This window comes from Nuphar pumila, chromosome 1 (genome assembly GCF_984573655.1).
Source record: "Nuphar pumila chromosome 1, dmNupPumi1.hap1.1, whole genome shotgun sequence".
NCBI lineage: Eukaryota > Viridiplantae > Streptophyta > Magnoliopsida > Nymphaeales > Nymphaeaceae > Nuphar > Nuphar pumila.
Genome location: NC_143249.1, coordinates 16,720,552 through 16,735,063, shown reverse-complemented (window position 1 = coordinate 16,735,063; position 14,512 = coordinate 16,720,552). Strand labels below are relative to the sequence as shown.

At 40.4% G+C, this 14,512-nt stretch overlaps 1 protein-coding gene across 1 annotated transcript; it reads left to right on the top strand.

The window, feature by feature from the left end:
- The first annotated feature begins 10,886 nt into the window (after positions 1–10,886).
- Positions 10,887–12,595, top strand: LOC149848150 (uncharacterized). The gene has a single exon (XM_090010555.1). It carries the CDS (start codon positions 11,321–11,323, stop codon positions 12,434–12,436), a length of 1,116 nt encoding a protein of 371 aa, XP_089866681.1. The 5' UTR covers positions 10,887–11,320; the 3' UTR covers positions 12,437–12,595.
- The last annotated feature ends 1,917 nt before the right edge of the window (positions 12,596–14,512 follow it).

The following is a 14,512-nucleotide window of genomic DNA, read 5'->3' as shown; positions in this document are numbered from 1 at the left end:
TGTACACCGACAACCTTGACAAGTCGAGAAAGGTCTGGCGGGTTAGTGAGGTCGCTCCTGACCTTGGCCAGTGCCCTTTGGGCGTTGCTCAAGACGAGCCCACACTCGCATCCTTTGTAGCTCAGGTCGTGAAGACTCTTTGGCTGCCCCGATTTCTCCTTTGCTGTCGATTCCCGCATGCAACGTCGAAAAATCTTACATTTGTTGGGCATTATTATGTACACGAGAACCTAGATCTGATACCTCTATAGGAATTAGGATCGTGGTGTGCACAATGAAGGCTACAGGGGAAGAGAGAAAATGATTGATATTAACGACCTACTTCAGGAGAGATCCTCGATATGATTATCGAGTTCGCTGTTTGTTTCAACAGAGGCTGATGCTAAAATATTTTATCCTCTCCTGGATAGCCATTATCCAGCCATAACCGACTCATTGGATTCCCAGCTCTCACTACTCAAGTAGGTCTATTGAGCACACTTGATTCATACATGGATCCAACAATGGTGATATTCAGTTCTTTCTAGCTAAAACTATGTGACAATGGTTTGTGATGTTTTAAAGATATTGCAAATTTCCCACGATATGTTTGAAAGTTAATACATTCGAAAAATACAATAAAACATCACCAACATTGAAAAATCACTAGTGTTTTCTCTTGATATTATCAAGATAAAAATGTTCTTATATTTTAAATATTCATATGTTTTTTATTTTCTTATTTTTATAGTCGATATTTTTTCAAAGTTTCCGACAAAAAACACATTTTAGAGTTTATTGCAAGAATTCCCCCAAGGATGAGATTTGTAAGACTACTAAAACATGTGCGTGTGCGCACGTGTCCACACTTTGGACACACACACACGGAATTCAATTTCATTTCGAAAGAAATTCATAAAAAAGAAAAAGTGAAGGGACCACACTCTTTTTAAGCATTAACTAGGGCCACCAATAATTTAAGAAAGGTCATGAATGTGTTCATAAATCTAGTAACAATCACTATCAAATCACAATAGTTGGGGTCTACACTCCTCTTTAAACTCTAGCTTTCAAGGCTTGAAATTTGAGGAAAAAAAAGCCACTTTATTCATGGATGCTACTTTGAGCAAACGCATCTTGCAATCATTTTGAAATTCCAAACTGGATATGCACAAGCCATCGTTGATGTCTACCTAGACCATCACTATCGATTGCAGCCCCCCCCCCCTCCAAAAAAAGATTATGCCTTTTGGTTGACACCATTTCATGATCGAATGGCATGAAACTCATATAGTGGGTTTGTAAAAATGTATCACAATCAAAATACGCTTGCTTGTTGACAAAAAAATTTCCAATTTTTTTTTTGGGTAGAATTAACCCTACATTCATGATGTACAAGGTTTGTTTAGTAAGGAACGAGTCTTAAACCGTGCCATTATGGCGTATAGACAGGCTTTTGAACAGCCTAACTAAAATCAATGCCTTACAATGTTGCTAACTTCTTATGACTGAAAAAATTATATTTTTGTGTTTGAAAAACAATTAGTGTGCAGTCCCAGCAAATAGACCAAGTTTTATACGTTTATAAGATTGAATTGAACGCATACATGACACAACTCATATGATATCTGACATTGGTGATTTTCAGTTAGATCGGACGGTCATGGAACCATGACCTGATGTTAGAGAGAGAGAGAGAGAGAGAGAGAGAGAGAGAGAGAGAGAGAGAGAGAGAGAGAGAGAGAGAGACTGCAGGACCCTTGTACGGACGAGGTTACTGATAAAACTCCTCGAGAATCCTTTTCTGACTTTGGATTTCCCGTGGCCATGCTTTCTTTCTTGCTTTTTGAATATTGAAAAGTAGCAAAGTGGATGGGTAGCTTTCTTTACTTTCACTCTTTTGTTGGTGTGTGTGTGTGTGCTCCCTTTATTTAACAATGATGCTATGGTGGTCCGGGAGCACCTATCAGAAATTATAGTTGTACTCAATCAAAACTTTTTTTCTTTTTTATATTTACACTGAGAAACCACTCACAGTCTTCAGGATCAGAGAGATCTAGCCGTGTTGTCTCTGCCTGCCGTACTTACGATCACTATTCCGGCAGCATAAAACTCTGTGGGCTTACTCCTTGCGCTCCTAGGGAATTGCTAGGTTTTGGCTTGAGCAAGGGATGAAGCCCATGAAATTTGAACCTTAGCAGTCAAAGCCTCATTCCACTGTACTAAACCCCTTTGGGGCTTCTCAATCTGACCTTGTAGATGCACTCAACACAATCAACGGACCTAGTTTACTCGGACCCGACACGAACCAAACCCTATAGTGTCCGGGTATGGTGATAAATAATAAGACCTGATTAAGAACTGGGTTCGAACCTGAAGGTCCAATTAATACATAGAGCTGGATATAGTTTATAAAATTTTATACCAGACCTGAGTTCCGGTTAAGACCCGCAAATTTTCAATGTAAAATTGATAAAAAGTATGATTTTAGCAGGTATATATGGTCCGTGTCTTGCTTCATGTAGTTCTTATCGGGTCTGGGTATGTTTTTTCTTATATTAGACCTGATTAGACCCAGATCTGGACCCGATACCATATCCAAAAATCGGGTCCGAGTCTGATTCTACCTGGGTTCGAACGACCGGTTGACACTCCTAGAGCCAAGGGCATAAAGTCTACCATGTTGTGTTGTACTCTCTCCCCATTGCGTGGGGACAACTGGGATGGACACGCCGGTCGTCTGAAACGATATCATAGGAAATTGGTGATATTGAATATGATTGGATCTCTTTGTGGCGAGAGTTTTATGCTTCAGCAGATTTAATCTTTGGCTCTTAATACATATTGAGCTTGATTGAGCATGATGTTGCAGAATTCACCAAAGGAGGCTAGGCGTGGTTGGTAGGAGCTGTCAGTGCACTTCTCCTTGTAGTGGGACGTTGCAGGTTCAAAACCCAGTGGTACATTGAATAATAACATAACTGGTGGGGTCTGCCTAACCGCAACTTGCCTTTCAAAAAAAATGATGTTGCAGAATTCTATCACCCAGCAGAGCTTAATCCAGATTGTTATTGAAGTCCGCTTTGATTCAATGAGGTTGAATGAGATAGTTGGATGGTTGGGTCGCATTATCATAACCCAGGTGCAACAATTACGCCCTTAATTAACTAGTTGGCTTCCTAAGGGCCTGGGTGTCACTGACTCCTCCTGAGGTTTTACCTCACTGGGGGCAGGCACATCAAGTGACCTGGTCCTCAGTGAGGGTTCCTCATCACCTTAGATAAAACTTGCTACATTAAAAGGGAGGATAAAATGAGTTAAGTCACTCTCTAACAAACGAGTGAGAATGAAATGAGAGTAAATAACCAGTTAGATATAAAGGCAATTTTCAATAATAAATCACTTATCCAACTAATGGGTGTTTTTTTTTTAAAGGCAAGCTGGGGTTAGGCAGACCCCTACCAGTTATACAACTATACCATTGGATTTTGAACCTGCAACGTCCCACCACAAGGAGACTTGCACTGACAGCACCTACCAGACTAGCGGAGCCCCCCGTTGGTCAAACTAAAGAGTTTTGCAAACATGTAAATGCTAAATGATGATAGTAATGTTACTAGTGGTGTTTAAGAAAGGAACACACATTGTTAAAGAAGGGAGATGGCAGTTGCTCTGATTGTTGGATCTGTTTTCCACCAAAACCAAATTATAAGCGAGTCAGAGCTCTAAGTATTCAGGCTTGGCTCATTCTTGTGGTGAACTCAAGCTTGCAATGAGTCCAAATTAAACAAACTGAGTTCGAGCTGACTTTTTTTTACAAGAAAACACATTGTTTCACAGCTGGAAATAATAAGATCACAAAAAAAAAAATGAAAACATTGTTTCAGAGTTGGAAACAATAAGTCTAGTTCTAACTCTACTGCTTGCAAACCAACTGCTTCAACCATTTGTTCTATACTATATAATACGCACGCGCACACACATATATATGTATGTATATTACTACTTAACGAGCTTACAACAAGTTGATCTCAGCCAAACACTTATTATTCGTGTTCAGCTTGCCGAGACTATTTTACTAGTTTGAATGAGCTCTACAAAGCAAACCTTGTTTCTAAACCTTAACTGCTGCTGCTTACAACAAGCATCCCCTTATTCAACAATGAAAAACCAAATGTTTGGAGAGATTGGATCGAGCTGGACCAACTTTTTCTTGTTGAGTACCCCAATTCAACATCAAAGAATTTCTTATTACAATCATACGGTATTCATCTTTTCTTGGTTGTGCTTTATAATCCCATGACACAATGTGAACATACAATAGTTATTTAATTATACCCCTTCAAAAGTCAAGGCAAGTGTTTATTTTATCAAAACCCCAAGCTGGGGAGGAAATTAAATTAACCAATTTTGGTAGCTTTAGGAAGCCAAAGTCAGCATGCAAGACCATGGCAATTATAGCTAGCGAGTGAAAGCACAGGAAAGGTGATACGCGGTTTTCCAAGTCGAGGGTTCCAATGGGACACTTATGTTACCAATAACAGGTAATAAACTGCATCGGTTGCTGTTGTGCAACACACTCAATGCCTCGAATTCGAACTGCAAAACGATAAAAGAACTTTTGGATGCCACCTGCAGTGCAATGCACATAAAACATTTCCTTGAATTATTTTCTTTTTTTTTTTTGAGGGGAAAAGAAAAATAGTTTATTGAAAATTAAAAGGATACATCAAAAGCTAGAGGATGAGATATCTTCATTCAAAGAGTACCTCTTGTTGTAATACCAACACTTGGATCCAACAACCCTGTGCGGGGGTGACAATTTGAAGGACTTGAATGACAAGAAATAAATTCTGACTTGTTAAGCTGTTTCAAGAGTGAGCATTTGTAATGAAGCTCATAAACAAATTCACACATACTTTTTTACATAACTACCAGAAAGACTTGAAATGGATAAGGAAACCTTCAGGTCCGGCGGCCTACCTGAATGAGAGGGACCATAATGCAGCTTTGATTTTCATTTTGTCAAAAGGCAGCCTGTTGTCTCAAATATGATGTTTTATACCATTTCTAAACCACCCATATTTTCATGAATTGTGAGCCATAAACTTTCAGTATTAAAAATAGAATCTTATAGTGTATTAAACATGATAATACTTGCTAATATACTAAATAAATCACGCTAAACACATCTGTATGGATGGATTTACCATTTGGTAGCTAGATATATGCAAATAAGACCGTGGACTAACATATGGTATCATGATACAAAACCATCATATATTTTGGGCAAGAAGATCTGTTGACATTGATATGGAAAATGTATGTCAGTTTCCCTATCAATAAATCCTATGCTTAGATTCAGGCAGACGTGCAAAACTTCAGCTCAAATTTCAAGGAAATCTGTTTTCAGGTGACAATCCAATGAGACCTACCCTTGGCATATGTGGGGTTGCTTTGAGTTGGGGCAATTTTGAATACAGGATAAGGCCTTCAGATATTCGTAGGGGTGTAAACATATCATATATAGTTAGATATCCAACCTGAATCCAGCATATTATTTTCAAACTCGAGCTCTTAAAACATGATTCCGAGCACTCAGATTGGATTAGGATTTGATTCAGACTCTAAGAGGATTTGAATCAGCCTTTTATGCAGGATCTAATTCAGATTCGGATCAAAATCCAATGCAACTTCATTTTTCTCATGCAAAAAGCTTATTCTTTTTTTACCGGGTGAAATCCTCACTTATGTAGAGGGTCATTTTTTTTTTGTTTCTTTTCATTGTCTTTCCCCTTCTAAAATTTAATTTATTGCTTAAGGATAGCATTCTTTCATAAGAGATCAACCTCTTCTTGAAGGGTATATGCGCCTTTTATGCAGTCAACAAAGTTTTTGGCATGTTAAACAATAAATAATTTCTTTGTCTTTAAAGCAAAGTAAAGGAAGGAAATAAAGCAATTCTGAGTAAATTTTTTTGGAAAAATCATGAAAGCATGGCTCATGATTAGCTTGATTAAACACATCACAAAATAAAGTCTAATGAAGGTCTTTCTCTTCACCTTTTTGCTGCCTTCATAAAAGGTTTATTATTATGCATGGTTTATATTTGCCTATAGGAAAGGGTTAAGGGTTTTGCTTAAATTTTTATTTGGTTGACTTGATATGAGATAACGAAAGAACAATTTACAGAAACATGCTTAAGTTTTGGCTTATTTGTAATTACATGCAAAAGATCTCAAAAAATTGCATCTAACCACACTCAATGTTTGATACTATGCATCAAATCGGCGTCTAAGAACACTTCCATTAGGTTAACCATCATTTAACCATAAAACTAACCCTATAACCCCTAACAGAGAACTGCTTGAATGTTCTTGTCTCGAGCGGAACCGGACTGATGTTGATGTCCACATGTACCTGCTGCACCCACCAAGAAGAAAGTTTTTGAATCGGAAATGCGCAAGAGAACATGTTTTGAACCACCCATTTTTTGTTCAGGAAATCCTTAAAGACTCATATCCTTGAAGGTGGCCAGTCGGTATGCGGAGGATCGGCGGATCTACAACCATTGTTGTGCGCTTGTTGTAGTTGTTTTTGCCTAGTATAAACGTAATTTTGTCTAGCAGATGATGGTACTGTTAGCTGCGGAGTCATTTCAGATCAACTCTTTTTAGCTCAAGCAGTTTGATGTAATTTTAAGAATGTTAACTGTCAATTTGTAATATATAGAAACTTGACAATGTCTTTGGAAACTACGTACTCACCCAGTCACCACAATCAGAAAGGGGAGAAAATCCTTTATTATAAGTTTTTTATTTTTTATTTTTTTTGGGTTAAAGGGGTTTTATTTTGATGATGGAAAATGACAGGAAAGGCAAGGGTGTAATGAGGGGATGGTTGGGACTTGGGAGTGGCATGTGAGGGGGTTTGGGTCCTCATGAGGGAGGTGGGTCCCACTGCATTTAATCATTTAAGGCTGTTTCCTCCTGCACATGACTCATCATTTTGCCACCAAACAAAGCCCATAAACAAATATCCCTTTCTTTACTTTGGAATCTTGGCCCATATCCTCATGGCTTCAAGTGGGCAGCTGCTATATCTAAAGGCATCTCTTTTATGAGTATCTGTCCACCACACAACCCATCAGTCTCTCTCTATCTCAATGCTTTCATGATCTTTGTCATTCTCAAATCTAGACCGTTGAATGTGTAAATTGTGGTGAATCTCACGCCACAACTTGTTTTGATAGGCAATGTCCCTTGCGACTTGGCTCATGCAGGCTACATCAGTTTTATTTATTTATTATTATTTATACGGATAAACCACTTTCAGGATCAGAGACTTAGCTGCATTAGCTTTGCCTTTCATACTTACGGTGGCTGTTCTGACAGAGTAAAATTTTGCATGCTTACCCCCTTACTCCAAGGAGTTGTCATGCTTCTGCTTACACAAGAGGTGATGCCCAGGAGATTTGAACCTAGACTACTTGCCTGGTGGCGGAGTTAGCATACCACTATGCCAAACTCCTTTGAGGCAAGTTCCATAAGGTACATGGCTATTTTGGTAGGGTACCCATTGGAACATGTAGGGACTTTGGTTTGACAGACACAGATCACTTTACATAAAAATCTCAATTATGGATATAGAATTATTCCTGCAACAAACTTCACAAGCCACATTATATATGTTCTTCCATGGGTCAAGACTATATAATTACTACTGCTTTTTTGCTTAAGCTAGAACTTGCAGGTATGTTAAATAATGTTTATTTTACTAAAAAACATATTTTTGATAGAATCAATTTAACTAAAAAATTTGATTTTTTCATCATCAAGTTTTAAGACGATATTAGCCATTGACTTTTTATCAATCTAAAAGGTGCCTCATCTGAAGCATGTATTTTACTAAATAAATTATATAGAATACATTGTAAGTCCAGATTGAGAGGACAACTAAGAATATGCCTTTTTAAGCCGTTCAGGATCATATAAATGATAATACTGTTCAGGACCTATACTATTCTCTCTCTCTCTCTCTCTCTCTCTATATATATATATATATAATCACTAGAATATGAGAACTAAAAATATGAGCATTTTTAATACTCTTTTTTGCAAATCCAACCATGCAGATGTAAATTTGCTAGGAATCAACCATTGGATCTTATATTTTCATTGAAAATGCATTTTTTGAATACTTGAATATTTATGAAGATTATCAGACATTGATTTTAATGCCTTAAAAAATCTCGTTTATGCATCAAAATCTGAAGATTTAAGAGCAGGTTCTTATAAAACCAAGCATGTAGATCACATTTGTACGGTTAAATTCAAGAAAAAAAATAGAGAAAGTTGTGGCTCTCATATTCTAGTCTCTTTCTCTCTCTATATATAGAGTAATGTGTAGGTGCTAAATGATACGTGATAAATGGGTTTTTTCAGGTTTTTTACATTTTTTTTTTAAATTCTGACTATAAGTATGTGATATATGTACTTGATTTTATAGGAATCAGCTCTTTTAAGTGTTCGATTCTCACATATGAGTGGGTTTTTATAAGATTCAAAAAATCACTGGTCCAAAATATTTGTACAATTTCAAGGTTCCAGATATCATTTTTTTCATAAAAAACACATGATCCAGGTGTACATGATCCAGGTGTAGATTCCTCGTAAGCTGACCATGCCCAACACATTTAAGGGGTAGCAACTGCAAAAAGAATACCAAAAGAGCAGATAAACCCATTTAACACGTATCATTTAGCATTTACCCATTACCCTGTATATATATATATATATATATATATATATATATATATATATATATATATATATATATATATATATATATATATATATATATATATATATATATATATATATATATATATATATATGGTTCAACTCCCGCATATTATGGCAACAGAGGTATATGCCAAATGTCAGCCTAGGCCGTTATTGCAAATACAGCTAAATTTTATATGGTTCAATGAGCTTGGTTGCAGCAAATATACCTAGTCTTTATTCATTTAATTTTCAGGATGATGTATGCCTACTTTTATTATCTTAATGCAGAGGTTAGTGTCACCTATTTTTTTTTTTTAAGAACCGATCAGGAGCATCACATTGAACTAGCACAGCCATGACCATGTACAGATTCAATCTCCATTATAGAATTGAAGGAACATTCCAGCGATGGTTTGTGAACCATTAAGATTTAAATTCAGTGCTATGCATGACACCATACAGCTCTGATCCTGATGGTGGTTTTTCCGCTTCATTACGAGGCATAAGGGCGCTTTTGCAGATCAGGCCAGCCAGCCAACTCTGGCGGGCCGTTCATCTTCAAGATGGATGACAGCCAACACTGAGATCCAAGTATCTCTAGTCTGATCCCTCCTCATCCGACTAGAGATCTGCGGATTTGGAGCCAAAAACTCCTCAGATCTGAGACCCATCGTTTGAGTGAGAGGCTGATTAAGGTATGGGCCCCATTCCTTGATACCTCTTTTTTTTTTTTTATAACGAGAAACCTTCATCGAGAACTGGGTCACTTCATGAGTCTACTCTCCAGTAAGTGAGGTAAACTTCAGGTGGGGTCACCAACACTCAAGCCTTCACGGAATCAACAAGTTAAAGAGATCTCAAACTGAGTTAGTACCTTCTCCTCAAACCTGACACCACTCAGGTGATCGGGTGGGGGAAACGAAACATCAACATTACTAAGACAAAGGCTCAACAAAGGTTGAACCCGTGAGCAAACAAACAGCAGACCCAAACCAAGGGCTGAAAACAGGAAAGCAAAAACAGAAAAACATAAGGACAAAAGGCAAAAAAGAAGGAAATTCTGACAAATTCAGCCAGGGTCAAGAGAAAGAGAGGGCGTGCCCTGAATGAGGTGCAGAGGATTCAAAAACACCCTAACATGAGCGTGGAGGGCGGAGCTCTCTCTTTCATATCAACTGCTAACTGGAGTTCACATCCTATTTAGAAATCATAAGTGCTGAGACATTAGGCTCACAAGGACTTTGCTCCTTTGTTAGGGGTGACTTTCACACATCACCAAGCTCAAGAGATATGAATTTGAAACCCACAGGGGTGGATTCTTCTCCTTGAGGCTAGGTCGCATTGGTGGGCAAAGGGGACGACGAGAGGTTTTACTTTTACCACCAATGAGTTTGTGTGTGAGTGAGGTGGTGATTTTTTTTTCCAGTAAAGAAGGAAATACAAGCAAATAAAATCATGGGACTCCTTGGGTTGAGAGGTAAGCCCTTGGAGTTTTATGCTGACGGGACAGGTACAGCAACTGTAAATATGGCAGAGGTCTCTTAGGTTGAGGCAGTTTCTCCTTTTAAAATTAAAAATAATAAATAAAATAAAAGTGATATGTGAGACCACTCCGACGGGGGAGACTTTTTCAATAGTGCCAACCTATGCACTAGGTGAGACATACGCTGGGTCCCGCGGTCGAAACTCAAATTACCGTGCTCAACAACTGGCTCAAATTCAATGGTCGGCCTAGAGATACTGCAAAAATTAGTGGCAGACATACTGCAGGCGTCGCATCACGTACCAAAAAATCAGTCAGTCTGAGAAGGTGGATCTCATGATGGGCTCAATCTTCGATCTGAGCTCCTCGCAGTCAATTGCATGTCAACGAGTATCCTTTAACCCCACTAAGAGATTACGCCAAACCACAACCTAAAAAAGAGAGAGAGAGATATGTAAAAAAACATATTAAAAGGGAGGTGGAGACTTCCGGGTTGCGGCCGGACAACAAGAAGGTGGTGCGCTCTCACGTTTGGTGGGTCTGAGGGCAGATGGGGATGCGTGTTGCATGAGTTGTCATCTAAAACTAAAAGCCAACCCCTTCCAATATAATAATCAAACTACCATCCAAACGATTCCTATCCCCAGGAATCAATTCAACAATCCACACGCAAACTCAGTTCAGAAGAGAGGGTTGAAGAAGATACGAGAGCGTGTGGGGGTGCTCTCATGCTCTGACTGGCTGAGAGAAAAAGACAGAGAGATGGAGAGAGAGAGAAAGAATGATTAAAGAAAGCGAACGAAAGCCAGCCTTGACTTGACATCTCCCGTCCTTTCAATTGTTTCTTTGAGTGGATGTTAAGGGTAGTTTCTCTCTCTAAAACTAAAAGGACAGGAAGGGTAGAGTAGAGAGATACGGTCCCCATCTCGTTCGTTCGTTCTTCTGCATCGTTTAACTCCTCTCACTCTTTCTTCTCCGAGCTCATGTACAAAAAGGAGGATGATGATGAAGTGTTGAGAAGCACCAACCAGCCATTGCCATTGCATCTCGGCCGTTGATTCCTTCCCGATTCATGGAAGTTCAAGGGTGGCAGAGCCCGAGGATCTCCCTCTCCTACTCCCTCAACCCCTCCACCACCACCACCACCAACAACAACAACAACAACAATGCCTCTTCTCCGTCCAAGACCCACCACCCTTGTGCATCGCCGGAGTTCGAGTTCTGGATGGTCAGAAACCCAGCTTTCCCCACGCCCAACCTACTCTCCGCAGACCAATTGTTCGTGGACGGCGTCCTCCTCCCTTTCCACAACCTCCAAAACCAAAACCAAAACCAAGAAGAAGAAGAAGATGGTGAAGATGATGAGCCTGAGCCTGAACAAGAAACTGAACCAGAAGCGGGGCCTTCACCCCCAGCCGTAGCCGAACCGGAGAAGCCCACCCCATCTCCTGCTTCCGCTTCCTCCTCCTCCTCTGGATCCAAGAGATGGATGGACATCTTTAGGATGGGTGAGAAGAAGGAGAAGCCCAAGCCCCAGGAGAAGGAGAAGAAGAAGGACCGGAAGAAGAGCAGCGCGGAGCTCAACATCAACATATGGCCCTTCTCCCGGAGCCGATCGGCGGGGACGAGCAGCAGCGGCGGCGGAGGGCGAGCGAGAGCTGCCGCGGCCGGCCGAAAAGCGAGCAGCGCGCCGTGCTCGAGGAGCAATTCGACGGGGGAGTCGAAGTCGAAGCTGCAGATGGAGGTGGAGTACCGGCCATTGGCATCGCAGGAGGAAGGTGGGAGAGGTGGTGGTGCGGGCAGAGGACGGAGGTGGGCTAGCAGCCCAGGGAGGCCCACAGGTGTCTACTTGGGCAGGAGCAGCCCCGTTAGGCCCGTCCGCCGGGCCGGCTCCGTCGTGAAGAAGCTGGATAGGTGCGCGCTTGGATCGGAGAAGGCGCGGTGTGCCCCCGCCGGTGGTGGTGTTGAGAGATTGAGGGTTTTGAACGTGAATGTGCCACTGTGTATGGGGTATGGACAGCATTTGGGATGCAGTTCTCTTGAGCAGAGCAGTGATGGGATTGGGATTGGGATTGGGATTGGCAACAGCAACTGCAGCAGCAACACCACCACCACCAACACAAGCAGCAGCAACAACAACAATCCCCTGTTCAACCTCAAAGCCCTTTTCTCCAGGAAAGTGTATTAGCATCTGATTAACGTGTCTTTCTCCCTAACGGTTTTATGTTCCTTCTTTGATTGTTGACTGTTTGTATATTCTCTCTCTCTCTCTAGTTAGGCAAATCACCTGTTGTAGTCAGAATCAATCTCCGAATGCTTATTCTTGAAAGAGATTCTCTTCATGAAATTCTTAGGTGGGTGTCTACTAGACTGCGAGTCGCTATAGTAGCATGATTTTTTTTGCTTCAAAAATTATGGTTCATCTGCAATTGATGGAAGGTCTGGCATTACCCGTTTCTAAGATTCTGGTGCAAGATGAGGGGAGGTTTGGTGTCACAGAGGGAGGCATAGAAGACTGAGAATTGGATTTCCTAGTGACGAGCCTCTTGAACTCTGGACCCGAGTCATCACCAAAGGCGACTCGTCCTTTAGATATAGCCAATTCTTTTGTCATTATGGGTTCAAGTCCACAAAACCCAGAAGCCGAATAAGCGAGTTACAATTGAAAATTAACTTTCTGTTTATATTGCTATCAAACTTTTACACAACAAAAACCGCTAACCAAAAGTGACTTAACTGAAAAGTGTCTTTCTGTCTACCTTGTTCTTTCTTTCTTTCAATGTGATGTTGTTTCATGTAAAGGGTAATGGTGACGCTATTAGCTACTTTTAACAAGGGGACATTGTGCAAGTTCAAGATTTTCATCCTGAATTTCCTGATGAAGGGCAGATGTTCATCCTATGATGAAGCCTGATGAGAACCCGATTTGATTGATTACTGCTTAGTCTCAAACACATTTTCTGATGCTTTATAAGGCTCCTTCACACATAAGAACCTGGCTTTTTACTAGGCTAGTTTTAGAGCCGGTTGTCCAAGGTAGCTGGGGAGGCAACCACCACCATACTAGTTTTACCAAGGAGATACTGTCGTTGCTTTCTTTCTCATTTTCATTCTCCCAAACAACCACCACCATTGTAGTTTTACCAAATTTAAACACAAATCCTCCACTTCCATTTCAGCTGCCATCTCCCAAGTAAGCCTAACGCTACTACTTTGTGCCTATCAGTCAAAGTTAAGCATTTATTGGTATAGTTTCCATTTCTAAACAATCATAGCCTTTTTGGAGAGAGAGAGAGAGAGAGAGAGAGAGAGAGAGAGAGAGAGATGAATAGGGTGTGACACACCCACAACTTACCTTTGGGGGTTATCACTTCCGGTCATCCCCCTGTTGGAGTAGACCTCCCCTAAAGGACATGGTGGTTCAAGTGTTACTGATGGAAAGGGAAAAGACGCAAAAATAAGGCAGGAAGGAAAGGAAGAGGCAGAGAAAAAGATATCTCGTTTTCTTTTTGGTGTGAGCCTTCACTCTCACATGTGCCCATGGTCCAATTTCTTTCAGTTTGTCTTCATATCACGTGCCTATCTCAATTAGTTAATTCCCTACACTTCTTTTTAGCTTACCGCCCCTAGGGCCATCATCAGTGTTAGTCTGTATGGTCAGTTAGTACACTTTAGGGAAATAGCCCTCTATTAGGTTAATACTTTGGTACTATTCAAAGAGTGTATAGCCAATACAGATGAATATGACACAAAAGGCACAAAAATAATAGCTACAAGAAGGATGGTGCCTTCTCTTGAGTTAATGATCCCAAGATTTGATCCCTAGCAAAGCAGACATTAGAGTAAGATTTTTGAGGATTGGTATGATATAAGTGGGAAATCATGCAGCTTTGCCGTCTCTGTAATGACGATTTTAGCCTCAAGATATTATGGTATGTTGCCCACAAGGGGCTCTGCCAAAGCCAAATGAAAAACTCTCACTGGTGAATAGAGGGAGTACTTGTGGTTGTGGAGTTTTTATACTGAGAATACCAATAGAGGGTCATGGTCAATGTGATGCCTCCCGTCATGCAATGGGATGGGGTGTTGGGTCTGGGAAGAGAACCACTTGCTTAAGAGGTGCAGTTAATTAGGTGATTGGGTCCTAGAAGTGCTCAGGCCACACAAAACACAGAAAACCGCTATCCCTTGCAGTGATTTTTTTCTGTAAAACACAAAATACAGAAAATCCCTACTGACTACGGATTTTCTGTGTAGGACACAA

Excerpts from the sequence above, each read along its gene's own strand:
- LOC149848150 (XM_090010555.1), top strand. The coding sequence starts at position 11,321 with ATGGAAGTTCAAGGGTGGCAGAGCCCGAGGATCTCCCTCTCCTACTCC.